This window comes from Dermacentor andersoni, chromosome 1, assembly GCF_023375885.2.
Source record: "Dermacentor andersoni chromosome 1, qqDerAnde1_hic_scaffold, whole genome shotgun sequence".
NCBI lineage: Eukaryota > Metazoa > Arthropoda > Arachnida > Ixodida > Ixodidae > Dermacentor > Dermacentor andersoni.
In genome coordinates this window covers 370,198,565-370,224,637 of record NC_092814.1, presented here as the reverse complement: position 1 = coordinate 370,224,637, position 26,073 = coordinate 370,198,565, and the positions used below count along the sequence as shown (strand labels likewise).

Here is a 26,073-nt window from a genome sequence, read left to right as displayed (position 1 = left end):
TTGGCTCATCCTGTAGCCTGCGGTGTGAGTGAACGCATGCGTATGACGGGCGGCAATACTGTCTAGGATATGAAGAGAGATGTCATTGCGATGACATATTAGAAAAGATATAGCGAATAAAATCACGTACCCCCGTTGATATGAAAATCATGTGAACTGCTCAAACAAGCCTGACGCCATGAAGTAAGATACACCTCACGAACGGAAAGAATTATCATCGCATGAGTCCTCTTGTAGTCAATCGTGTTAAAGGAAAACGTACGAATACTCTTTGCTGTGAGTAATAACTTTTGTGCGAACAACAGCTGTCAGGTTTACCTATAGACGCCTATTCCAATACATAATAAACATCAATACCGCCACGAGTCGTCATGCAACAGGTGAGCAAGGTGTCGTTGTAAAGCGGACTGCAATCCCATATGCAGAATGTCACAGGATGCCAAACCATCATTGCTCCAAATTGTTGACGTGCGTTCGGTATAAAAAGAACTACACCCTGCAGAGTACCACCTCATATTGAGGCACTTATGCGTGCTCGTCAGACATATATTGCCCTTTTTCTCAATTCCTATTTATTTAGCAATGGACTGAAGATGCACACTAACAGTATTTAAGAATGTGCAGATAAGTCCTATGAATTTACCCACCGCGGTGGCTTAGCGGCTACGGTGTCGCGCTACTAAAGACGAGGTTGGAGGATCAAATAAAAGCCGCGGATTTCGCATTTAGATTGGGCTGAAATGCAAACACGACCGTGTATCGTGCATTGGGGGAACGTTATCACCTCAAGGTCAAGCTTAAGCCGCAGTCCCCCACTACGGCGCGCCTCATAATCAAATCATGGTTTTGGCACGTGAAACTCAAGAATTCATTAAAGTTTCATGAATTTAGTGAGGCTTCGCTTTTGTCGTGTCTAGAGACTCGAGGAAAGCACATACACGCACATTTATGCACGCAACAACAATGACGCGTATCACAAAGTGCAGCATAAGCTCATAAAGCCGCCATTATGCACAGCCAGTGACAGGGTACCAGGCCATGGAAAGATAAGGCGACAAAGAAAAGCCACGGCAAACGACAGCCATCGTCGTAGTATGATTGGTTGCACATGTTTATCCTAATCCCCATACCAACATCACACCTGGGCGAAATGTCGTCAGTCACACGTTTCCGTCACTTCTTGCGATGTTTTCATATATTTTCCTCGTCTCACTTAAGCAAGCCTTCACAGGCCTTTGTGAATTCAGCGCACAAAGTTTCTTCCAGCCGGTGACGGTCTTAAGGTGCTGAGCGCCTGAGGCGCAGTAGTCAAGTCAACATGACAGGCATGAAAAAGTCGGCCACAGTGGTCTGCTATCGCAAAGTGAACAATGCGAAGCGTGCACCACGCTAAGCGCAGTCACTAAGACACGTCGCCTCAGTAAGATAAGCATGTGTGTCACTCGAATTATGCGGGATTTTTGTGCTCTGCCGGCGGCGCAGAGTTCTATCACTTAATTCAGTGCCTTTGGACGAAGCTACGACACCTGTGTGCATTTAGCAGTGCAAGGGAATATGGAATTGATTGTACTGAACAGCTGAGCAAACTTCGCATCAAGGTCGTAGTGTTTGCAGCATTCGGCTGACAACTCAAAAATTCTTTCATTTATTTGGAACTGCCATATTCACGTTGAGTCACAGGCACCCTCTGACTGAACGGGAATGTGAAGCATGTGAAGTTTGCTCAGCCCTTCAGTACAATCAATTCGATATTCCCTTGTACCACTAAATGCACACAGATGTCGTAGCTTCGCCCAAAGGCACTGAATTAAGAGGAAGCTTTAGCTCGGGTGTTCCTATCTAAATACATGTAAAAGGAGAATTCGTTTTTCTCGGCAACCACTGCACCAAATTTGACAAGGTTTGTTGCATTTAAAAGAAAAACTTAAGAATCTAGTGACTGTTGGTTCCGGATTTTTGATTTAGATCGTCAATTTGTTATTATAGATTGGCAAATATCTAAAATTTTCAAAAAACTAAACTATCAAGTTTACAACTCTGTAACTGAGCAACAAAAATCGATACTACAATTCCATGAATTGCATCTAATAGTATGTCTAGAGCGGACAAAATTGATATCTTACACATGAATATAAAAATGTAGTAATATGGAAATAGAGCTTTTGCGGAACCCTTGTAAACAACGTAACAAATTCACGTAAGATATAAAATGACGTATCTAATTTGTCCGCCTTCACTGATCTAATGGATCCCGTTTACAGAACCGAGATATCTGTTTTTTATGCAGAGCTATAAATCTGTAAACTTCGTGCTTCTATGTTTTTTCAAACTTTCGAATCTTTGAAAAATCTTTTTATCAAAATTCAAGCCATAAATAGAAATTCCATGACAAACAGTTACTAGAATTGAACTTCCTCTCTCAAATGCAACAAATTTCATTAAAATCTGTCCATGGGTTATCTCAGAAGAACTTTTTTGCGTTTTACATGTATTTGAATAGGCCGCGTCGGAGTTGGGCCCGAGCTAAAGCTTCCTCTTAAGAGGAAGCTTTAGCTCGGGTGCTCCTATCTAAATACATGTAAAAGGAGAATTCGTTTTTCTCGGCAACCACTGCACCAAATTTGACAAGATTTGTTGCTTTTAAAAGAAAAACTTAAAATCTAGTAACTGTTGGTTTCGAATTTTTTATTTAGGTCGTTAATTCTTTATTAAAATTTGACAAATATCGCAAATTTTCAAAAAAAAAGCTATCAAGTTTACAACTCTGTAACTCTAAAACGAAAAACGATAATACAATTCTTTGAATTGCATCTAATAGCACATCTAAAGCGGACAAAATTGATATGCTATACATAAATCTAAAAAAATTTAATAATATGGAAATACAGCTTTTGCAGAACCTTTGTAAACAACGTAACAAATTCACGTAAGATATAAAATGACATATCAAATTTGTCCGCTTTCAATGGTCTAATGGATGCCGTTTACAGAACCGCGATATCAGTTTTTGATGCAGAGTTATGAATTTGTAAACTTCGTTCTTCTATTTTTTTCGAACTTCCGAATTTTAGAAAATTCTTTTAACAAGATCCAGAACCTAAATCGAAATTCCGCTTCCAACAGTCACTAGAATTTAACTTTCTCTCTCAAATGCAACAAACTTCATTAAAAACGATCCGGGGGTTATCTCCGAAAAACGTTTTTGCGTTTTACATGTATTTGAATAGGCCGCGTCAGAGTTGGGCCCGAGCTAAAGCTTCCTCTTAAGTGATAGAACTCTGCGCCGCCAGCAGCGCACAAAAAGGCAGCATAATTCGAGGGACACACTTGCTTATCTTACTGACCTTACTTATCTTACTTATCTTAATGTACCCGCAACTCCTCAGACTCGCCTCGACTCTGCTTCAGAGATAGTTCCGTCTTCACATATGTTAATTATCCTTAAAAGAAAGTGCAAAAATAGTTATCAAGAAAGGGGTCAGGCAAGGAGGCACAATCTCTCCAATGATATTCACTGCATGCATCGAAAAAGTGCTCAAGCTGATAGACTCGAAAAGATTAGGCGTGACGATGAACGGTGAATATCTCAACAACCCTCAGCTTGCTGATGATATTGTCCTGTACAGCAACGCTTGGCAAATATTGCAGCAATTCACTGAGGGCCTTAACCCAGAAAGTGTAAGAGTAGGTTAAAGATTATTACGCGAAAGACAAAGGTAATGCTGAATAGACTGTCAAGCGAACAAGAATTCATGATCGGTACTCACGCTGTAGAACCTGCGCAGGAGTATGTTTATCTCGCTCAATAACCCCCAGGGAATCATGATCACGAGAAGGAAATTTACAGAAGAATGGAATTAGGTAGGAGCGCATACGACCAACATTACCAATTCATGACCGGAAGCTCACCCCTGTTCTTGAAAATAAAAGGGTAAAATGATTGCTTTCTTCCAGTACTATCATATGGGACAGAAACTTGGAGGTTAACAAAGAAGCTTGATAACGAGTTAAGGACCGATCAAACCGAGCGATTTAGGAAAAAAAAATTGCAGTTTCGCCCGAATGGTGAAGCATCGATTTCGATATCAAATTGGTAGAAAGCTATACGAAGTAAGGACAGTAGTTTTATTTCGGCCTCATAAGCTTGTAAACGTTCCATTACTAACTAAATTAACAATCATGGTGTCAAGAGTGCACAAGAAAACATGAGCACATCTTACTCGATGACCACGGAAATTCGCTCTCAAAACGCTGGAGGGAGAAAGCGCGGCACAAGCAGCGAGTGAATTGTCCTACGTGCTGCTTCTCGCTTCAGTTTGAACTAGGTAAGCGGCGAAAACACAGTGCACGCGAAGTTATCAGCACTCGGCCTCCATCGCAGAACGCTATTAAGATAGGGGCCGTGAGGCCGCGCATACGCAGCAGCCGTCGGTGTAGAACGCCCTCCCCTCCTCCGGTGCCTTGCCCGCGACAGAAGACGGCGCGCTTGCTCCCCGCTTTCCTCCCATGCGCGCGGGAGACTGACCCCCTATCGTCGGCTCGCGCTCGCACGCTTTCACTCGCATATACAGCATATGGTACGCGGTGAAGATGTTATAACCTTTGGACTTTATAAGGACCATCAAGGCAACACCGACGCCGACGGCACAAATACGCCCGGGGAGTCCATATAATTGCTTTCGTAATAACGAAATGTTTGGTGTAACGTTAAGAGAGAGGAAGAGAGCGGTGTGGGCCAGAAAACAAATGTTGGTAGCAGTAGTTAACACTAAGAGCAATAATTGTACCTTTGCAGTCGATATAATTCGTAGAGCAGATAATCGGTGGTCCACTACAAATACATAGTGGATGCCAGGGGAAGGAAGCGCTGTGGACGTTCATAGAAATTTAGGTGTGACGATGAAATTAGCAAAATTTTAGCACATTTTGGTATCAGCTAGCGCAGGTCAGGGGTAATCAGAGATCGCTGGGAAAGGCCTTCGTGAGGTAGTGGATATAAGTATACGCTGATGACGTTTTACAACCTCCGAAATTCGTCCGGAATTTTACCGCACTGTTCCTATTGAGGCACAGTTTCCTTCCTACTGCGAATCCGCATTCGAGTGTTTACAGAACGGCGTCGGGCGCCGCTTGGATACCACCACCACTCCTACCTTGGCATCGTACTATAGTATGCGCAGTGACTGCTCTGAAGAAAGTGCGTCAGTGTCGCAAGGTCGACGACTTGAACCGATTTGATCTAAAACCAGCTCGAACGTTGAACATTGATGTGCTTTGCGTGTAGTGCTGTGCAGTGTTCTGACGTGCACTGGAGCATATGTTCTTATGAGGCTGTTAAGTTTAAGGCAACGTTGACGCTGAGCATCGTGGTGATGACTGATTGGCCATGACTTCTACGAAGTGCCACTTGGGCTACAAAAGACAGTGTAGTTAGGGCCTGACATCTCCAACCTATTATTTATTACCGGTCTCCAAAATTAAAGTGTACGCGCATTTGTGCATTTGTGTACGCGCATTGTGCATTTGGCAGCCTGAACCTGCCAAACAAACTCTTGACTTGTTGCCCGATATCATCGTGTTTCATCAGCTGCAGACAAGCCAAGAAGAAACGAGAAACGCTGATGCAATGCCAAAGTTTGATAGGCAGCGAAATTTGCATTTGCGGATGCTACGAACTTAAGTTTTCTCTCAGAATTTGGGAGTGTCAGTAGCGAGGGCTTCTTTCGATAGTTCTTTTTCAGGGTTGCTGTCATAGCTCTCCATGCCCTTGGCAGAGATTCAATGCGAAGGTATGGATCGTTTCGTCGGCGTTGGCGCTCGACGACATCGTCGACTAGCCCCTTAGACGGTACCGGCTGCGGAGGGAGCTGATGTTAGGCCTATGCGCGGCATTAGAACCGCACATGCATCTGTGTACAGCGCGATTACATAGCATGCCAATTAACCTTCGAGTGCTCGTGACCTTACCTTGAGGCCACATCGAAAATTTATTATGCAGTTTGCTTTTATTTTCCTCTCCGTGGTAGTGGTGACGTTGCTATACCGGTAGGGTTAGCCTGGCAGACTTAAGCAGGAATTTCTCCGTTTGAGCGTTTCTTTCTGCGCCAAACATGTCACCATGTGCCCATCAGTCCTGTCTCTCGCAGAAATGTGAGAACAATGCGTCAGAGTTCCACTGCCATTCTTTTGACGCCGGTGCGGTAAACGGGCGAGCACGGTTGCGCTTGTTGGCGCAGTTGCAGGCGCCCGGGAAATGAAGCTCTCGGAAAGGGGGTGTGCAGTGATTTGCTGTAAGAATATAGCCTCAACTATAGACGCATGATGTGCGATCTTGCTATCAGTTGACCGTCCTTCTTTTATTTCTTGTCTTTTAATTCGACCTTTGCTTCATGCTTGCTGTCACAACGCCGCAAGTTAAATGAGCTGCCACTTCTGTTGCACAGTTATCTTAGCGTAAGAATATTTGGCAAATAAATTGCGTACGAAAAGCGCAGCTTAGTGAATTCCGCCCCTTCTTCCCAGCAGACGCGACCGGTCCGGGCGGCAAGGGGATGGAGTACAAGGCATACTACGGACGCGGCAGAGGCACTGAATTTGTTTAACAAACGTCCACGACGATTTGCCGCTTTCTGATGGTTTTGGCATCTTCCTGACTAGATGAATCGTCTCACACGATTTATTTTGAAACAGCCAGCTCCTCTTTAACATTTTGGGACTCCTTTTACGAAGCGTCATGGGATCCATGACAATTCGAACATTTAAGAACAGTGGCCCTGCTTTCATCCGTGGATTGGTGTTCCGCGCAGCGAGAACACTGCTTTATTCTTGCATACGCTTCTTAGTGATCCAGCTTCTTGCAGTTGAGGCATAGTAGTGGCTTCGGTACGAGAGGTCACGCAGGATGTTGAAAGTGGCCCACCTTTACATTTGAAGGTAGGGAGTCTCCCTTCAGCAATATCTGTAAATAACGTGAGTTGTCCAGGAGGGTAACACTCGCGATGACAGGAGCTTCACTGGCTGGCTTTGCAAGAACTTCCATGTCGAAGCTAGGAATGGCGGCATCGAGATCGCAGATGACACCGCTGATGACGTCGGAGTCCAGTGGATGCGGGAACAGGCATTCATTACATCCAGGTAGGTGACGTTGCGCAAGTTCTTCAGCCCGGCCGCATGCGCGACACCAATCACCAGAGCGTTCTTACGTGTATTCACTTTGATGTCGGTAATTTCGTTGGGCCGCAGTACCTCCAGTAACATCGAAAGAGTTTGCCAGCAGACGCGTTACTTGTTCCCGTTGCGCACATCAGGAACAAAGGATGGCGTTGGTCACAGGCCTGCATTGCGGTGGTTCATTGGATGTGCTCGAGGACGAAGAGCTCCTGTTCTTACGTGTGTATGGTTTGCAGCTCACAAGTTCGAAGTCGTTGTCGGAGGCCGCTTCGCTGCTCAATGTGTAGGAACGGGTGTCCTCGCTGCCAGAGTCGCTGTGAGGGACGGTCCTCTTTCTTAACGTGGCCACCGCTGATGTCGCCGAGTCTGGTAGACGTCTGAGGTGGTCCGCGTCCATCGCACACCAACGTTGAAGCGACGTCTCGGAGGTACAAGTATTATTCCACAAAAAAAGGCGGGGTGTACTAAAACAACGTTCTGTCAAGCAGATATTTACACAGTAAAATTCCTTGTATTTTTAAGGGGGCTGCTCTATTCCATGCATCAACTTTCTTGCACTTAAACGGTAACATCGTATTGAGTGTTTCTTTTTTGGCAAATATTTGAGGCAAGTAAGCATGATGATAGCTGCGACAGCAGACGTGAAACCTTTGCCAAATAAATTTTAATAGCTATCGCTGTCAAAATCGGCTATAATTTATTTCTGCGCGTACCAGGTTATCAGAATCAATACAAAAACAACTATACAACTACGACGTCCTTCATCACAGGTATTGTGTGACCTGGCTATGGTCAACAGTAAATAGCAATGGTTGTAGCAATGAAACAAACCAGCATCCTTAGGGTGCAAAAGGGTTCACCTTAGGCAGGTGAAGTGGGTGCAGCCCGAAAATTTTTGACCAAGAGCAGAGGGATAAAGACGAAAAGGCGTCGAATGAGAAATAACTCTTTCTCTTTTGTTCGGTCCAATCACGCATAATCAGTGCGTACACGTCATATCAGATGGAGAGCGATCGCGGTTTTCGTGACGTCGCGTGACAGACAGGCGAAGTGGGGGTGGTTCAAAAAGTTATTGACCAATCACGGAGAGCTGATCATAGAATTGAAATAGAAAAGTTCGCAATAGCTTTACGTTGTAGTTGTAATCTTAATTGTGCAAAGTCATCTGCAATCGCGAATTCCGGGCGGGACCTTATGCAATGTCTATAATCAAGCAGATGGTCCTTAGTTTCGATGATCTAACGAAAGCTAGCACACTAAGCGTGCCGTGTGCAGAGTAAAAAGCCACGTGAAATCGGAAGTGGACGCCCTGGTTCAGAATGCCATATTTATATGCAAGAAAAATTGGGACGAAAACATTTCGGCGATTTGTGATCGCCAGTGCGACGAACGGAACAGCCTACTCGAAAACGATGAAGCAACACAAACGCTACCCCCGAACAAGAACACGCGAAAGCACGCGGAGTTCTTGTTCTGGTCTCATTCTCACTTGTGCAGATCTCACGCTTCAGGTGCTGCTTTGCTCCTTCTGGTTATGCTACCGCGCATGTATTGGGGCGTTTCTGCAGCATCAAAAAAAAAAAAAACGCATAGGGGCTGCGGTACACGTTAACGGAAGGGCAGCTAGAAATAAATAAACGATGCTTCCTGCTCGCTCGCCCCACCGCGCACGCTCAAAACTGAAAAGAAAAAGTGGCTCACAGCGACAGTGACGATTGCACTGGGCGCTGGTGTAGAAGTTGTTTCCGTTGCCCAAACAGCCTCCGAAGATGAACGGCAGGCAGCGGTCCTGGCTTTTGTCGTAGTAGAAGCGGCGCAGGTACGCGTAGCACGGTCCGGGGTCCTGGGGCTGCGAGCACACGTCTGACCCAGCAGTCCACGATGAATGCACACAGCGGAACAGACGCGCCATGCGAGCAGAAACATTAGGCAAACATTACAAGGTGACGACGTAACATCTGCCTGAGTGCGCACGACGCGCTATGAAAGATCTGGGGCCGCATTCACAAAGCTTTCCGTTCGTAAGTGCTGTTTTTCATTGGCTGATCGCCTTCGCTAATAATGTGCCCTACATCACTATTCGCTGGCACGAACGCTTTTGGAGTAAGAACGTTTCGTGAATACGGACCCTGGGGCCCTATAACGTAACACTATTCCAATATGTTTTTATTCCAATCTCCTTACATCAAATTTGCGTAACCGCCGACGCAAGCATCAGGCGATGACCCGCAGGGTTGCTTGAACAGCCCAATCAAGCGCTCTCTCACTTTATAGGAGCTGTGTTTTCTTTCCTTTCAAAACGAATAAGATTGCCTACATTGAGTGGTTTTTCGTCTGTAATTTGCTGCCAGGAGGCGAGGAGCACGCTCAAGTATAGAGAGTTTCGATGGGGCCGAGCCAGCGCACTGTAGATCTATAACCGGATGAAGAGGGTGGTGCCGGCGTCTGCGATTGGTCCGCTTTCCCTTACTTAGATTGCGGTGGCTTGTCTAAAATCAAGGCGGCGTGCAACAGAAGGCTAGGAATGCCACTAAAATGGATCCTCAGCAAGGAAAAGTAAGTAGAGCGAGGTCGTAAGCGTGCCGAAGGTGCTCAAGAACGTTTACGCGGCCACGCATAAAATTTTGTTATACGCAAGTAAACCCGTGCTCTCCGGCAGGTACGAGTAGCCAGCGCCTGAGCGATAGGCGGCAGCCATGTTTTATTCCTTTCGGAACGGGTTAACCTGCGGCTATTCAGAAAAAAAAAGAACCAGTTTTGTTCGGCATATTAATGCATCTTTAACGCATACACGCCACTTTGACGAAGTGACTTTCGCGGTTTGGTGATGTCGCGCGACAGGCAGGTGAAGTGGGTGCAGCCCGAAAATTTTGACCAAGAGCAGAGGGCTAAAGACGAAAAGGCGTCGAATGAGAAATAACTCTTTCTCTTTTGTGCGGTCCAATCACGCATAATCAGTGTGTACACGTCATATCAGATGGAGAGCGATCGCGGTTTTCGTGACGTCGCGTGACAGACAGGCGATGTGGGGGTGGTCCAAAAAAGTTATTGACCAATCACGGAGGGCTGATTATAGAATTGAAATAGACAAGTTTGTTATAGCTTTACGTTGTAGCGCCCCTGACCCCTTTAATGCAGAGACAAAAATTGTAGACTCGAACAATGTGCCTCCCTTAGCGGGCAGGAGCTGAAGCCTGGTCGCGTTTTCATGGGCGAACGCGGTCTTTGGAACATAGGCCGCCAGTGGAATATGAACCTGGCAACGTTTAAGGCTAGAACGTTATCTAGTAAGGCGAGTCTAGCAGTGCTATTGGACGAATTAGAGGGCAGGAAATGGGATATAATAGGGCTCAGTGAAGTTAGGAGGCCAAAAAAAGCATATACAGTGCTAAAAAGCGGGCACTGCCTGTGCTACCGGGGCTTAGCGGAGAGACGAGAACTAGGAGTCGGATTCCTGAATAATAAGAATATAGCTGCTAACATACAGGAATTCTATAGCATTAACGAGAGGGTGGCAGGTCTTGTTGTGAAACTTAATAAGAGGTACAAAATGAAGGTTGTACAGGTCTACGCCCCCACATCCAGTCATGATGACCAGGAAGTCGAAAGTTTCTATGAAGACGTGGAATCGGCGATGGGTAAAGTCAAAACAAAATACGCTATACTGATGGGCGACTTCAATGCCAAGGTAGGCAAGAAGCAGGCTGGAGACAAGGCAGTGGGGGAATATGGCATAGGCACTAGGAATAGCAGGGGAGAGTTATTAGTAGAGTTTGCGGAACAGAATAATATGCGGATAATGAATACCTTCTTCCGCAACACCTTCTTCCGAATACCTTCTTCCGCAACACCATAGCCACTAAGCCAACGCGGCGGTCCATCAGTGCCCCTGGGCGTGATGAAATGCTGGTTTACTTAGTGTCAGTTACACCTAGGTCATCTCCTACCGACACCTAGTTTTCGCGGAGAAGAACTGTCTACCTTGAGGTGCACCGTGACATATCGGTACCTGCTCGATACGTGCACCGACCTTCACAGCGCGCCTTGCACGAATCCAGTTCGACGAAGTTGTTCTCGTTTCCGTCGCAGCCGCCGTATTCAAAGGTCTCGCAAAGCCCCGTCTGTGAGTTGTAGTAGTACCGCTCCTGCGTGTCGTTGTTGCAGCGTCCGGGGTCCATAGGCAGGCGGCAAGGGTCTGCGAAGGCATCCGCATTAAGTATCGTGGATTTTCAAAAGTCGTATTTATTTCACACTTCTTAGGCGCCCGAGAAAATCTGTAAGAGCTTTTCGTCCTCTTGGCTGCTATTAGGGTACTGAAGGTATTCCCACATACTCAAGAAATTAACACCTGCACTAATAAAGAGCCGTCTCTCAGGTATATTAGGTGATTTTGTTTACCAAGCCACCGATATCAACAAAGAAGGTTTACATTTATATATTGTGCACTTCATTGTAGCAGTATTGCCTAAAGAAGTCGCAAGGAATATTAAAAGATAATTGTGACTGCGCAATGGTGCCTTTTTGGATATTTTTAACAACGTATGGAAACTTATGCGACTACATCGATCTCCAAACAGACGTGATTAAGACACTTGTAGTAAAATGAACGAACTATTTTACTAAAGCCTCTGAAGCACTATATACTTTTAGTATTCTTTATAATTTTTAGCTAAGCCAAGTGTCATTGGTTATCCAACCCGGCGCAGTATATGTACGAAGGTCTCATTGTGTCCAGTAGACGAAAAACATTTCGATTCCTCCCTAAGTGGCGGCAAACAATTTAAGCGTCTTTGGCGTCGTTATTCTCGTATTGTGCGCGGTTTTGCATCATCATAATTATGCATTTAAGTGTCACATTTACAGCGAGGCACACAAATACAGGTCCTTAGGAATTGATTTCTTAGGCCCCTGGGACCGAAGCTCGCGCACAAAGTCACGAATGCCCGGCAGTTATACTTGTGCCACGCCAGAGTTTAATAAAGATCCGTTGAAATTTTGTCACTTCAGCCTGATTTGTTTCTTTATAAATTGCTTTTCTTATTGTTTTCATTTTTTTCTTCAGATCGTTTCAATCACCCAGGCATGAAGTACGAAGCCGTGCCTATAGCAGTGATGACATCTTGAACATTTCTTAAAACAACTCTGATCTGTCTACACGTCACGGTAATAGCGCAGTTCTTATACCTTACCGATGTAATAAAATTTCATTTGACAGTGTTATGTCATGAACCTTTGCTCATACATAGCAGTGTCATCACTGCTATGTATGAGCAAAGGTTTATTTTTTTCACAATTAAAATCTTGTGATATCTTTGACAAGTTCATTTTGACTTTTTAGTATGTCTTAAACGCAGTTGCTTTTTTTGTGTGGCCTCCTACATGGGATGAATTACAGCTTTAAGCGAGCTGTGTAGCCCCCGTCAACGACGTATCGACAGTTGGCTCCAGGGTATGTGTCATCTGCCGCAAGTGAACATTGTTGGAGAAGTATTTCCCGCATTTGTACTGAGCATGATCGAAGTTGCCAGTCCGGCGTTGCTCCATTTGCGTGTTATTACCTTCCATAGTTCATCGCATCCCTGCAATGAAGCTTTAGCAAGTTCAAGGGAGCGATACTATGGGTCTTTAATCCTTACGCCGTCCTGTAATCCAGTGTTGCGCTAGTTCTCGCTGCAGGGTGAGCTCTACGTTCAGCGGCTGTCGTCCATTCGGCACCGCGTGCTCCGGTAGAACTCTCTCTGACAGAGGACGCATGCATCGCACGAGCAGAAAGCGATACGTTTCCGACGTCGACGGACCTCAGTAGCGACTGCTGCTCCAGTGTGCACCTCCGCACGAAACGACACCCATAGAGCTTTCTTTCATTTTTTTGCCATCCATTAACCCCCATCTCCCGTCCCAGGTAGCAAACCGAACGTGCGCCCTTGTTGATCTCTCTGCCTTTCCTTCCACTTTTATCGCTCTATCTCCTTCTTTCGCATCACTGGCGTTGTGGGTAGACGACAAGGAAGCTCAGTGAAGCACAATGGGCGGTACGCCGATTGCTTTTACCTACACTAGTGCGACAAAAGCTGTGGCAGGTGAAGCTGATAGTGTGATAAAATGTTTTCTGTGCAATATAATCCACCTGCAAAAGCATAGCGTAGGAACACTCGTAGAATTCGTTAAAGTAAACAGTTGTATGCACGAGGGTCGTCCACGCGGTTTGCTGTTTCGTAGGCAGAAACATTTTTCTCTATCTATACCATTATATGCTTCTACCTCTACACAACGACACGGTGCACAGAAATTGTTATTTTATGTCAACTGAGTATTCTAAATTGGACAAAAATGCACCTACGTTAAAAAAAAAGCATTACTTTTTGTATCAACGTTCACGTATGCGCACTAGTCGTCTGCACTAAAAATTTCACCGGCTATTACGATACATGGGGCCCTAGAACGTAAAACTATTCCCATATGTTTTTATTCCAATCTCTTGACGGCAAATTTGCGTAACCGCCGACGCAAGCATCGGGCTGTCACCCGCAGGGTTGTCTCAACACACCAATCAAACGCTCGCCGCGTTCATGAGAGGTCACTTTTGTTTGCTTGAAAAACGAATAACATCGCCTACACTGACCTTATCTTACCTTATCTTATCTTATCTAATTGGCTCACACGAGGCGAGGAAGACGCTCAAATGGAGAGGAATTCGATGAGGCCGAGCCACTGCACTGAAAATCGATAACCGGATGAAGAGGGTGGTGCCGGTGTCTGCGATTGGTCCGCTTTCTCTTACTTAGCTTGCGGTGGCTCGTCGATAATCGCAGCAGCATGCAACGGAAGCTTAAAAATGATCCTAAAACGGATCCTCGGTAAAGAAGAGTTGGCAGAACGAGGTCGTAAACGTACCGAAATCGGTACAAAACGTTATACGGCCACGCAAAGAGTTTTATTACACGCAAATAAATCCATGCCCTCTGGCAGGCGCGAGTAGCCAGTGCCTGAGCGATCGGCGACAGCAGCCATCTTTTAATCCTTTCGGAACGGGGCAGCCTGCGGCTATTCAGAAGAAAATTCAGTTTTTTTCGGCATATTAATGCATCTCTAACGCGTACACGTCACTTTGACGCGGTGAGTTTTTGCGGTTTTGTGACGTCGCCTGACAAGAAGGTGACGTGGGTGCAGCCCGAAAACATTTGACCAACAGCCGAGGGCTAATGGCGAAAAGGCATCGAATCAGGAATAGTTATCTTTCTTTTGTTCAGTAAAATCACGCATAATCAGTTTGTACACGTCATATCAAATGGGGAGCTATCGTGGTTTCGTGAGGGGGCGTACAGATAGGTGAAGGGCTGGGGGTCCAAAAAGTCTTCCGCCAATCGCGGAGGGGTGATTGCAGAATTCGAATAGAAAAGTGTGAAAAATTATTGTTGTGTGGCAAGGCATGACCCAAAGGGCATAAATTTCTTTTGGAGTGTAGTCTCACTTTGGCTACACCGGTGCCATTATTAGGTCATGGCTGTGTCAATTGGTTGAAGTCTGCTTGAATAAGTTCGACAGTGTTGCGTGTTTTTCTTTGTTTGTAAAGTTCGTCACTGGACTGGCTATCAGGAACTTTTAAGCACACGGGCAAATGCAGGCCAGCCACTAGTCATACTTTAAGTAACTGCGCTTTTACTGCAAGTTAAACAGCCCGAAAATACGAAGACAGAGAACCGTTGTTACAATTTCGACCAGGTGAGGCGGGGTTTCAGCGCAAAAATCAGGAAACGACGACGAAGCCGGGCATCGTGATGATGAAAAAAGTAGAAAAGTTTGTATTCACTTCATTGGAACATGGATGTGACTCTCATCTCAGTATCGAGCGGCTCTCATTAACTCCAGGGGCCAGCACGGCTTTAAATAACTCCTGGCGGTCCTGTGGTTGCCGAGGTCTTCTTCGGGAGCCTGTGCAAGTATTAGTGCTTTCGCCGTCCATCCTTTTGTTTCAGCTCGGGGAGAACGAGGTGACGCCGTCTTTACCTTCGCTTTGTCTTTGTTCATCCATCCTTTTGTGTCAGCTCGGGGTTAACGGTAGACGCTGTTTCGGAGAAGAGTGCAATTATGCTGACACGAGGACGCCCGTTTTAACGCTTCTCATACTTGACAGGTCGAGATCCAGGCTTGCCGTAACAGCCTTTTCTGGGACGAGGCAAAACATCTTGTCGTGGGAACGTACGCCTGAATGTCTATCACATTTGACAGGTCGATCATAACAACGTACACGGTACATCCGGGTACTCCTTCATCGGTCCAGCGCTGTTTGTTTCGAGATAGCACTTTGCTTTTAGTTACAGGCAACCAAACTTTCGCCGGAGAAACCTTAAGCGTCAATTGGTATATGATAGGGTGCGCGCAGGGACACAGTTCTGCGCAAATTGGGCCCCGACATAAATGCTCGATCACAAAGCCCAAGTTCGCGCCCGAATAGAAGGCGTCGTGAGCGCTGTCGATATGCGCCTACGGAACAGAACGGTAAGGATTTGTTGAATGAAATGCGCGGTTGAAAAAAAATTATCATAGGTTTGGGGCAATGGCTTCCGTAAGGTTCAGCAAAGACCGCTGATGTACAGAAGGATATAAAAAAGTGCTGAAGTTGCGGTAGCACAAGATACACTCGCTATTAACAGGCGTGAAGCAAAGGTAGCATTGGCTGCCTAAGAAAGGAAGCAGCGGGTTCATCATCATCATCATCATCATCAGCCTGGTTACGCCCACTGCAGGGCAAAGGCCTCTCCCATACTTCTCCAACTGCCCCGGTCATGTACTAATTGTGGCCATGTTGACCCTCCAAACTTACTAATCTCATCTGCCCACCTAACTTTCTGTCGCCCCCTGCTACGCTTCCCTTCCCTCGGAATCCAGTCCGTAACCCTTAATGACCATCGGTTATCTTCCCTCCTCATTACATGTCCTGCCCATGCCCATTTCTTTTTCTTGATTTCAACTAAGATGTCATTAACGCGCGTTTGTTCCCTCACCCAATCTGCTCTTTTCTTATCCCTTAATGTTACACCTATCATTCTTCTTTCCATAGCTCGTTTCCATAGCGGGTTAGGCAATCATAAATTCATAAATAGAAGGGAAAATGTGACAAATAACAAAAAACCTACCTTCGCACTCAGCGAGACAATCTTCATGCGAAGCGAAGTTATTCTTGTTGCCGTCGCAACCAGTATACGTGAACACGTCGCAGAACCCGGAAGTGACGTTGAAGAAATAGCGCGGAATCTTCCCATTGCAGCTTCCTTCCTTCAGCGGAAGCTTACACACGCCTGTAGTACAGAAAGAAATAAGGTGGGTAAGTGAATCATAATGCCAGGGCACATGTCCTCGGTATAGTACACAACTAAGAAAATGTGAATCCTCGGCTTTAGGACGCATCTATAACTGCAAATATCACACAAACATTAGCACGCGCAATTACAACATACGTGGGTGTAGGCGCTCTAGTGACGACAATTCAAAGCGTTTCTTCATTAGCTCCTGGCCAGCTTGCGGGCTTCATGACAGCTAGGCCACGTACAGTTAGTTATCTGGTCAACTCTAGAGGAAAAGCTCCCTATAGCGACCGTGTATTAAAATTGGTAACATTAATTGGTAATGTTGCTACTCTGTGCATGCAAGCCGGCGCATACGACGAGATACGGTTCAGATGAGACGCGCAATCAACGAGTTTTCGAGCCTCCCTCAGTGTGGTGGCGCCATGCAATTCAGGTGCCTGCAAACGCATGCTTTCGCGCACCGTATATTTTACATCAAAGGTGTACGTATAGCCATGGGATATCAAAGCTATACGCAATGAACTTTAGACATTGCCCATACGTACGTTCTACGTGTAACTTCTTGTTTTTGCATCATTTCTCAATTATATTTACCTCTTAAGAAAATCAGAGGTAATAATACTACGGTCCCTTTGCGATTGCCACTTTTGTTACGATAGCGATTATATGGCATTCGTAGCGCATTTCTGCCGTCAGCGTGTGTGTCGGCGCAGGTTCAGCACAAAGTCCACGGGCGATAACACCGTCACCGCTCGCCCTACGCTATATCTGCGAGACAAAACATGCGAGGGCAGCAGTCGATCGCGACTCAATATCGCCCGCGCGAGAGGTACGAATGCGACGGGGAAGCGCGCCGTATTCTACCGCGCGTGAGGCACCGAACGTTGCGAGGCGCCGGCAGGAGGGGAGGGAGAGGGAGGCGTTCTCTCCGGCAGCAACTGCGCATATGGCTGTATCTTGAGAACGATCTGCGTTGGCGGCAGAGTCTAGGAACGTCGGTGGCTCGTAGCTTTGTGCATGCCGCGTGTCCTCGGCGCTCGCTCTGCGTAGAAGCGATAGACAGCACGAATGTCACTTAGTTCGCTGCTGCTGCTGCTGCCGTGTTTCCTCACGCCAGCGTTTTGACAGCGAGTGTCCGCAGTCATCGAGTGTGATGTGTTCATGTTTGCTGTGAGTGCTGACACCATGCTTGTTAATTTAGTTAGCAAGCGAATGTTCATGAGTTGATACGACCGATAAAAGTAGTATACTTACTTCGTATGCCTGTTTGCTAATTTGCTATTGCAATGGATGCTTCGCCTTTCCGGCGAAACTGCGTTCTTTTTCCACTAAGCTTTTCCTCTACAGTCAGTGTAGTAGCACTATGCTAGGCCTTATAAGAAGGCCTGGCGTGTGCTTGCGGCCCACTCATTGTCAATGAGTGGCATGCCCAGAGCAGAAATATAGGCCGGTATTTTGTAGCGATGCCTTTTCCGATTCTATGCTTTTTCAGGCTTTTCGCGCTTGGCCAGTGGTCAGAGCGACGGTCTGCCCACATTATCAACGGGATCAGGCGGCCGTGTGTGGTTGATGATAAGAATAGCATAGAATAAGGCATAAGGTCTCGCTACACGATAGCGGCCATAGTCTCTTTTGTGGAGCCTACGCCCACTTTAAGTACCTCTCACGATTTCTGGTGCGTTGCGCAGAAAATAAAATGCCATCAGGTTCTGTCGGATACTCCACCTTAATACTACGACATAATCTGTGCAGCAGTGGCCTACACATGTAAACCGATGATCTGGTGACATGTCAAGCTGAACCATCTCAACTTCCTCGGTGGCGATACGGCTTAAATTTATGGATGTCAATTTAAAAAAAAACATACACTGTCACATCGACGAAGCCTCCTCAACTGAACATCATCCATGTGGCTTTCCAAATCATTCATCATAAAAAATTAACCCATGGGTCTCCGTTTTGCCATTCCAAAGTTGCCCCTCAGAAGTATAACAGAACAGATTTTGCAAACGCCAGAAACGTAGCTAAACTTTGTACTTAGGCAGAATTGAAGGAAGCATCCGCATGGACGAGCAATATAATTTGCAATAAAATGCATCGCCTCATTACGATCCCTAATCAAATCTTATAAATAACAGCGTACAAGGAGGAGCAAATGTTACGAAGGAAAAGAGATTGGCAGTTTCAACCGAAGGGGTGAAGCATTCTCAGCGATACCAAGCTTGAGTGTTGTCCTTGAACTCGTTGTACTGTGTTCTAACTGTGCGCGGGTACATGCGGGACACACCGGCGCCACGCACCACACAAGTCAACTTTTGCGGGGCAGAAGGAACAGCACCTCGGCAGGTACCAGGCGTCTCACAACGCTGACGGGATGAGGAGCGCTTCCAGTGGCGTTGCAGGCGGCCCACATCGATGGTGCAGGAGGTGAGACGGATGGAAAACCATCACCGTTAAATCGGTGCTCGGCGAAACATTGGAGAATATTCGCTTGACGCTCATTGGCCGTTCTGCCTCCACAAGTGCGCACTCGGAGTGGCCCAGCAGAGATGCGAGCGTGCTTAATTCGCTTGTGCACAACGCTGACGCCAGCAGCCGAAGGCAGAACGCGGTCCTGGCTGCGCCACCGAGGTGACTCAGGGTAACACTAGTGGTGCGTTTACTTCGTTTCGTCGCTTTTGAAGCAAAACGCGCCCCGCATCTCTGGAGCTGTGCCACGGATGGGCAGTCGATAGCGGGACGCGCGGCAAAGGTGGCGGCGGCCGTGCCGGTGGCTTGAACGCCCCCTTTGATTGCTATCGCAGAAAAAGAAGCATTCAACGATTCGCAGAATACGGATATCTTGGAATTGAAAAATAAAACAAAAGGTAAACGAAAACTGCGTGTAGTGCGAGACCCAGAGGAGTAGTTAAATTAAGTCCTCCAGGCAGTGCTTGTACATGCAGTGGTTCTAAGAGTGGGTTCGATTACTCAGCAATGTTTCCACTATACGCAACACGGAACTAGTACTCTTATGGTACTTTGCATTTCTGATTATTCCACCAAAACGGTTCTTCCAGCAATAGCAACAGAGGTTTAGGAAGCGCAAAGCAGATCAATGTTAAGTGGTCGTGCGTGACGTGTAATAAGATCTGGGTGCGTGTTTTAGCGCGTTTCCCTTGAAAGCCCGGTCTTCTAAATCTGGCTAATATTTGCTAATGTAAAGCTTCCATGCGAAGAGGAAGAATTTGAAGATGTGGATTCTGTTTAGCAGATGTGCATTAACGCAAATTCCATCTAGCCTTACAACTGCGGCATCGCTGTTCATTTTAAAGCAATATTTATGGTCATACGATATATACGTATAACATAAGTTCGTACCGTTCGTAATAACCAAGTAAGCACAGGCGGTCGATTGCACAAAGTCGTACAGGAAAATATGAGGGAGGAGGAGGGAAGGCTGTTCATTGAGGTACGAGCAATTCTCACGCACCATTGATTAGTCAGGGTAGTTTCCAGCGCAAAATAGACAGCACTTTGATGTCGCCGCATTACAAAAATGAATGTTCTTATTCTGTTCCGGATGCACTCGCCCTTTTGCGCTTACCAATATGAAAGTCGCCAAAAATTATACCGCTTACAGAACATTTTGTCACCTGGTTGTGACGTATGCAGGCTTGCTACCCTGACATATTCCACTTGCTTTTCATTATGTTATAACCTGCGCTGCCATAAACCTCACCTGAGCTGTCGCTCCTTCGCGAATGACAAAAAAAATTGCCATGAAGTCAGACAAGGAGAAATATAGACGTTTATTATGGTAGAAAAGCTGAGAGGGCAGCCTGAATAAATGTTCTGATCTGCTACTTAGCATTAGGGAAGGGAGACAAGAGCAAAAAGAGATAGAGGGAGCGATGTGTTCAGGATGAGGGTGGAGATGGTGGTGAGCGAACTTCAACAGCAAGGGCTCTTCAACGTGTCAAATGTAGAGCGCTCTCGTGCGAGAGTTTGATGACAGCCTTTACAAATTTACGCCACAAAAATCTGGCCAAGGTCCCAATAGAATCTTTTCAGACAACGGTTGATTGCTAAATTTGAGCGAATCTTGTAGGAATGATAGTCTTCGTACAGCATGTTGCGGGCAAGTGCGCAAGACGCGTTCAGTTGTCTCAGGTACCTCTCACTCCTCACAGTCCAGACTGTCTACACGGCCAATAGGGTGTAGGTATCGCCAAGTGAATGCCACACGTAGTCGTAACCTGTGAAGCAAGCTTGCATAACTTATTTTGATCGTGTGCGGTATTTTCACTTGTATGGTCGGGTGGAGTCCATGAAGGCGTAGATGACGGTGAGTCTGCAGAGCGCAGTATGTTCTAGTTTTTTCGTATAATCATGTATAAAGTATATTATTATTGACAGGTCAAGAAAACTGGATGAGACACTTACGTGGCATTATTTTTTACTATCTTCGCCATTTCATCAGCCTGCTCATTTTCTTATATGTCACAGCACCCAGAAATTCATCTAAACGCTATAGGATGGCATGCTCTTAAGGCAAAGTCGTGAAATTCTAAATCTCGAGCAAGGAGATTATAATGCCATCGTTTATTGACAGAATCTTTTATTTCCAGCGATGGTTTTGCGCCAAAAAATATAGTCCAGACTTGAGGCGACTGGTACGATATAAAACGGACTGCTTCACGGATCGCTAGAATCTCTACGCCCGTTGATGCAGTTTGGTGGTCGAGTCGCAAGCGCTTACATGTCGTTAAATTTGACATTACGAATGCGCCTGTTGAAGTACTTAGAGAGGCTGATCTGTCAGTAGTATTCGTCGTTCTAAGCATATGCTTAGAAGCGGTATAATCTGTAGAAATATGGTATAGAGCAAATTGCCAAAACCCACATGATGGTATACGTCACGTTTTATGACTCCCTGTTTGGAGAGGGGCACCACAGGTGCTGACAAAGGCCATGCTGGTACACTCGCTATGCTGGCCGGAGTGAAACCTCAAGGAATGGTGAAGTCAATATGCAATAGAGACTCGGAAAAAGAGCTGCCTAGATGTGAAATATGAACCGTCTGAAGCGGGTGACGTTCGTGTCACCTCAACAGACGAAGATAGACATAGATGTTCGCAAGAGCGGCAAACGTCTATTGGGCAGTCGCGTGCTTCAGTAATCGTGCCCTAAGTTGAGGTCGAGCGTGGCAGACATACACATATTCGCAATGCTTGAGCTTGTAAGCTCTCCAATATTCGTTGGCAGGAAGGGTGAGTAATCGTCATGATCGGTAAGCTGTATCGTAGACCTCACTACTGTCGCAGCCAATCGCGCGCCTCTCTTTCTCTTTTTTTTCGCGTTGGCAGGAAGGGTGAATATCCATCATGATCAGTAAACTGTATCGTAGACCTCAATACTGCCGCAGCCAATCACGCGCCTCTCTTTCTTTTTCGCGTTGGCAGGAAGGGTGAATATTCATCATGATCGGTAAACTGTATCGTAGACCTCACTACTGTCGCAGCCAATCGCGCGCCTCTCTTTTTATATTCGCGTTGGCACGAAGGGTGAGTATTCGTCATGATCGGTAAGCTGTATCGCAGACCTCACTACTGTCGCAGCCAATCGCGCGCCTCTCTTTCTCTTTTTTTTCGCGTTGGCACGAAGGGTGAGTATTCGTCATGATCGGTAAGCTGTATCGTAGACCTCACTACTGCCGCATCCAATCGCGCGCCTCTCTTTCTCTTTTTTTTCGCGTTGGCACGAAGGGTGAGTATTCGTCATGATCGGTAAGCTGTATCGTAGACCTCACTACTGCCGCATCCAATCGCGCGCCTCTCTTTCTCTTATTTTTCGCGTTGGCACCAAGGCTGAATATCCATCATGATCAGTAAACTGTATCGTAGACCTCAATACTGCCGCAGCCAATCACGCGCCTCTCTTTTTTTTTTCGAGTTGGCAGGAAGGGTGAATATTCATCATGATCGGTAAACTGTATCGTAGACCTCGCTACTGCCGCAGCCAATCGCGCGCATCTCTTTCTCTTTTTTTTTCGCGTTGGCAGGAAAGGTGAGTGTTCGTCATGATCGGTAAGCTGTATCGTAGACCTCACTACTGTCGCAGCCAATCGCGCGCCTCTCTTTCTCTTTTTTTTTCGCGTTGGCAGGAAGGGTGAATATTCATCATGATCGGTAAACTGTATCGTAGACCTCAATACTGCCGCAGCCAATCACGCGCCTCTCTTTCTTTTTCGAGTTGGCAGGAAGGGTGAGTATTCGTCGTGATCGGTAAGCTGTATCGCAGACCTCACTACTGCCGCAGCCAATCGCGCGCCTCTCTTTTTTTTTCGCGTTGGCAGGAAAGGTGAGTGTTCGTCATGATCGGTAAGCTGTATCGTAGACCTCACTACTGTCGCAGCCAATCGCGCGCCTCTCTTTCTCTTTTTTTTCGCGTTTGCAGGAAGGGTGAATATTCATCATGATCGGTAAACTGTATCGTAGACCTCACTACTGTCGCAGCCAATCGCGCGCCTCTCTTTCTCTTTTTTTTCGCGTTGGAAGGAACGGTGAATATTCATCATGATCGGTAAACTGTATCGTAGACCTCAATACTGCCGCAGCCAATCACGCGCGTCCCTTTTTTTTTGAGTTGGCAGGAAGGGTGAGTATTCGTCGTGATCGGTAAGCTGTATCGTAGACCTCACTACTGCCGAAGCCAATCGCGCGCCTCTCTTTTTATATTCGCGTTGGCACGAAGGGTGAGTATACGTCATGATCGGTAAGCTGTATGGTAGACCCCACTACTGTCGCAGCCGATCGCGCGCCTCTCTTTCTCTTTTTTTCGCGTTGGCACGAAGGGTGAGTGTTCGTCAAGATCGGTAAGCTGTATCGTAGACCTCACTACTGCCGCAGCCAATCGCGCGCCTCTCTTTCTCTTTTTTTTTCGCGTTGGTAGGAAAGGTGAGTGTTCGTCATGATCGGTAAGCTGTATCGTAGACCTCACTACTGTCACAGCCAATCGCGCGCCTCTCTTTTTTTTTCGAGTTGGCAGGAAGGGTGAGTATTCGTCATGATCGGTAAGCTGTATCGTAGACCTCACTACTGTCGCAGCCAATCGCGCGCCTCTCTTTCTCTTTTTTTTCGCGTTGGCAGTAAGGGTGAATATTCATCATGATCGGTAAACTGTATCGTAGACCTCAATACTGCCGCAGCCAATCACGCGCCTCTCTTTTTTTCGAGTTGGCAGGATGGGTGAGTATTCGTCGTGATCGGTAAGCTGTATCGTAGACCTCACTACTGCCGCAGCCAATCGCGCGCCTCTCTTTTTGTATTCGCGTTGGCACGAAGGGTGAGTATTCGTCATGATCGGTAAGCTGTATCGTAGACCTCACTACTGCCGCAGCCAATCGCGCGTCTCTCTTTTTATATTCGCGTTGGCACGAAGGGTGAGTATTCGTCATGATCGGTAAGCTGTATCCTAGACCTCACTATTGCCGCAGCCAATCGCGCGCCTCTCTTTTTATATTCGCGTTGGCACGAAGGGTGAATATTCATCATGATCGGTAAACTGTATCGTAGACCTCACTACTGCCGCAGCAAATCGCGCGCCTCTCTTTTTATATTCGCGTTGGCACGAAGGGTGAGTATTCGTCATGATCGGTAAGCTGTATCGTAGACCTCACTACTGTCGCACCCAATCGCGCGCCTCTCTTTCTCTTTTTTTTCGCGTTGGCACGAAGGGTGAGTATTCGTCATGATCGGTAAGCTGTATCGTAGACCTCACTACTGCCGCAGCCAATCGCGCGCCTCTCTTTTTTTTCGCGTTGGTAGGAAAGGTGAGTGTTTGTCATGATCGGTAAGCTGTAACGTAGACCTCACTACTGTCGCAGCCAATCGCGCGCCTCTCTTTCTCTTTTTTTTCGCGTTGGCAGGAAGGGTGAATATTCATCATGATCGGTAAGCTGTATCGCAGACCTCACTACTGCCGCAGCCAATCGCGCGCCTCTCTTTTTATATTCGCGTTGGCACGAAGGGTGAGTATTCGTCATGATCGGTAAGCTGTATCGTAGACCTCACTACTGTCGCAGCCAATCGTGCGCCTCTCTTTCTCTTTTTTTTCGCGTTGGCAGGAAGGGTGAATATTCATCATGATCGGTAAACTGTATCGTAGACCTCAATACTGCCGCAGCCAATTACGCGCCTCTCTTTTTTTTTCGAGTTGGCAGGAAGGGTAGTATTCGTCGTGATCAGTAAGCTGTATCGTAGACCTCGCTACTGCCGCAGCAAATCGCGCGCCTCTCTTTTTATATTCGCGTTGGCACGAAGGGTGAGTATTCGTCATGATCGGTAAGCTGTATCGTAGACCTCACTACTGCCGCAGCCAATCGCGCGCCTCTCTTTTTATATTCGCGTTGGCACGAAGGGTGAATATTCATCATGATCGGTAAACTGTATCGTAGACCTCACTACTGCCGCTGCAAATCGCGCGCCTCTCTTTTTATATTCGCGTTGGCACGAAGGGTGAGTATTCGTCATGATCGGTAAGCTGTATCGTAGACCTCACTACTGCCGCAGCCAATCGCGCGCCTCTCTTTTTATATTCGCGTTGGCACGAAGGGTGAATATTCATCATGATCGGTAAACTGTATCGTAGACCTCACTACTGCCGCCGCAAATCGCGCGCCTCTCTTTTTATATTCGCGTTGGCACGAAGGGTGAGTATTCGTCATGATCGGTAAGCTGTATCGTAGACCTCACTACTGTCGCACCCAATCGCGCGCCTCTCTTTCTCTTTTTTTTTCGCGTTGGCACGAAGGGTGAGTATTCGTCATGATCGGTAAGCTGTATCGTAGACCTCACTACTGCCGCAGCCAATCGCGCGCCTCTCTTTTTTTTCGCGTTGGTAGGAAAGGTGAGTGTTCGTCATGATCGGTAAGCTGTATCGTAGACCTCACTACTGTCGCAGCCAATCGCGCGCCTCTCTTTCTCTTTTTTTTCGCGTTGGCAGGAAGGGTGAATATTCATCATGATCGGTAAACTGTATCGTAGACCTCAATACTGCCGCAGCCAATCACGCGCCTCTCTTTTTTTTTCGAGTTGGCAGGAAGGGTGAGTATTCGTCGTGATCGGTAAGCTGTATCGTAGACCTCACTACTGCCGCAGCCAATCGCGCGCCTCTCTTTTTAATTTCGCGTTGGCACGAAGGGTGAGTATTCGTCATGATCGGTAAGCTGTATCGTAGACCTCACTAGTGTCGCAGCCAATCGCGCGCCTCTCTTTCTCTTTTTTTTCGCGTTGGCACGAAGGGTGAGTATTCGTCATGATCGGTAAGCTGTATCGTAGACCTCACTACTGCCGCAGCCAATCGCGCGCCTCTCTTTTTATATTCGCGTTGGCACGAAGGGTGAGTATTCGTCATGATCGGTAAGCTGTATCGTAGACCTCACTACTGTCGCAGCCAATCGCGCGCCTCTCTTTCTCTTTTTTTTCGCGTTGGCAGGAAGGGTGAATATTCATCATGATCGGTAAACTGTATCGCAGACCTCACTACTGCCGCAGCCAATCGCGCGCCTCTCTTTTTATATTCGCGTTGGCACGAAGGGTGAGTATTCGTCATG

At 46.7% G+C, this 26,073-nt stretch overlaps 1 protein-coding gene and 1 long non-coding RNA gene across 11 annotated transcripts in view; both read right to left on the bottom strand.

Moving 5' to 3' along the window:
* The window catches only part of LOC126516448 (papilin-like), a 530,520-nt gene that overhangs the window by 117,481 nt on the left and 386,966 nt on the right, over positions 1-26,073 (bottom strand). For 3 of the 5 annotated variants that reach the window (XM_055064066.2, XM_050166565.3, XM_050166564.3), the window contains 3 exons: positions 16,308-16,469; positions 11,201-11,365; positions 8,872-9,033 (listed from right to left, as the gene is read on the bottom strand). In XM_055064066.2, coding sequence (XP_054920041.2) covers positions 8,872-9,033; positions 11,201-11,365; positions 16,308-16,469 — 489 coding nt within the window. The remainder of the gene's footprint in view (positions 1-8,871; positions 9,034-11,200; positions 11,366-16,307; positions 16,470-26,073) is intronic. The other 2 variants (XM_055064065.2, XM_055064067.2) reach the window with 2 other exon arrangements.
* LOC140215161 (uncharacterized) lies at positions 20,737-25,866 on the bottom strand. 6 transcript variants are annotated; one of them, XR_011892082.1, is made up of 7 exons: positions 25,406-25,866; positions 24,821-25,111; positions 24,330-24,628; positions 23,353-24,036; positions 22,763-23,060; positions 22,063-22,666; positions 20,737-21,965 (listed from the first exon to the last, which is right to left on the bottom strand). It is a non-coding gene; the product is annotated as an uncharacterized lncRNA (long non-coding RNA). The 6 variants fall into 6 exon arrangements; XR_011892080.1 differs by lacking the exon at positions 24,821-25,111 and having other exon boundaries at positions 20,738-21,965; positions 23,353-23,454; positions 23,652-24,036; positions 25,209-25,862; XR_011892084.1 differs by lacking the exon at positions 24,821-25,111 and having other exon boundaries at positions 22,763-22,959; positions 25,209-25,863.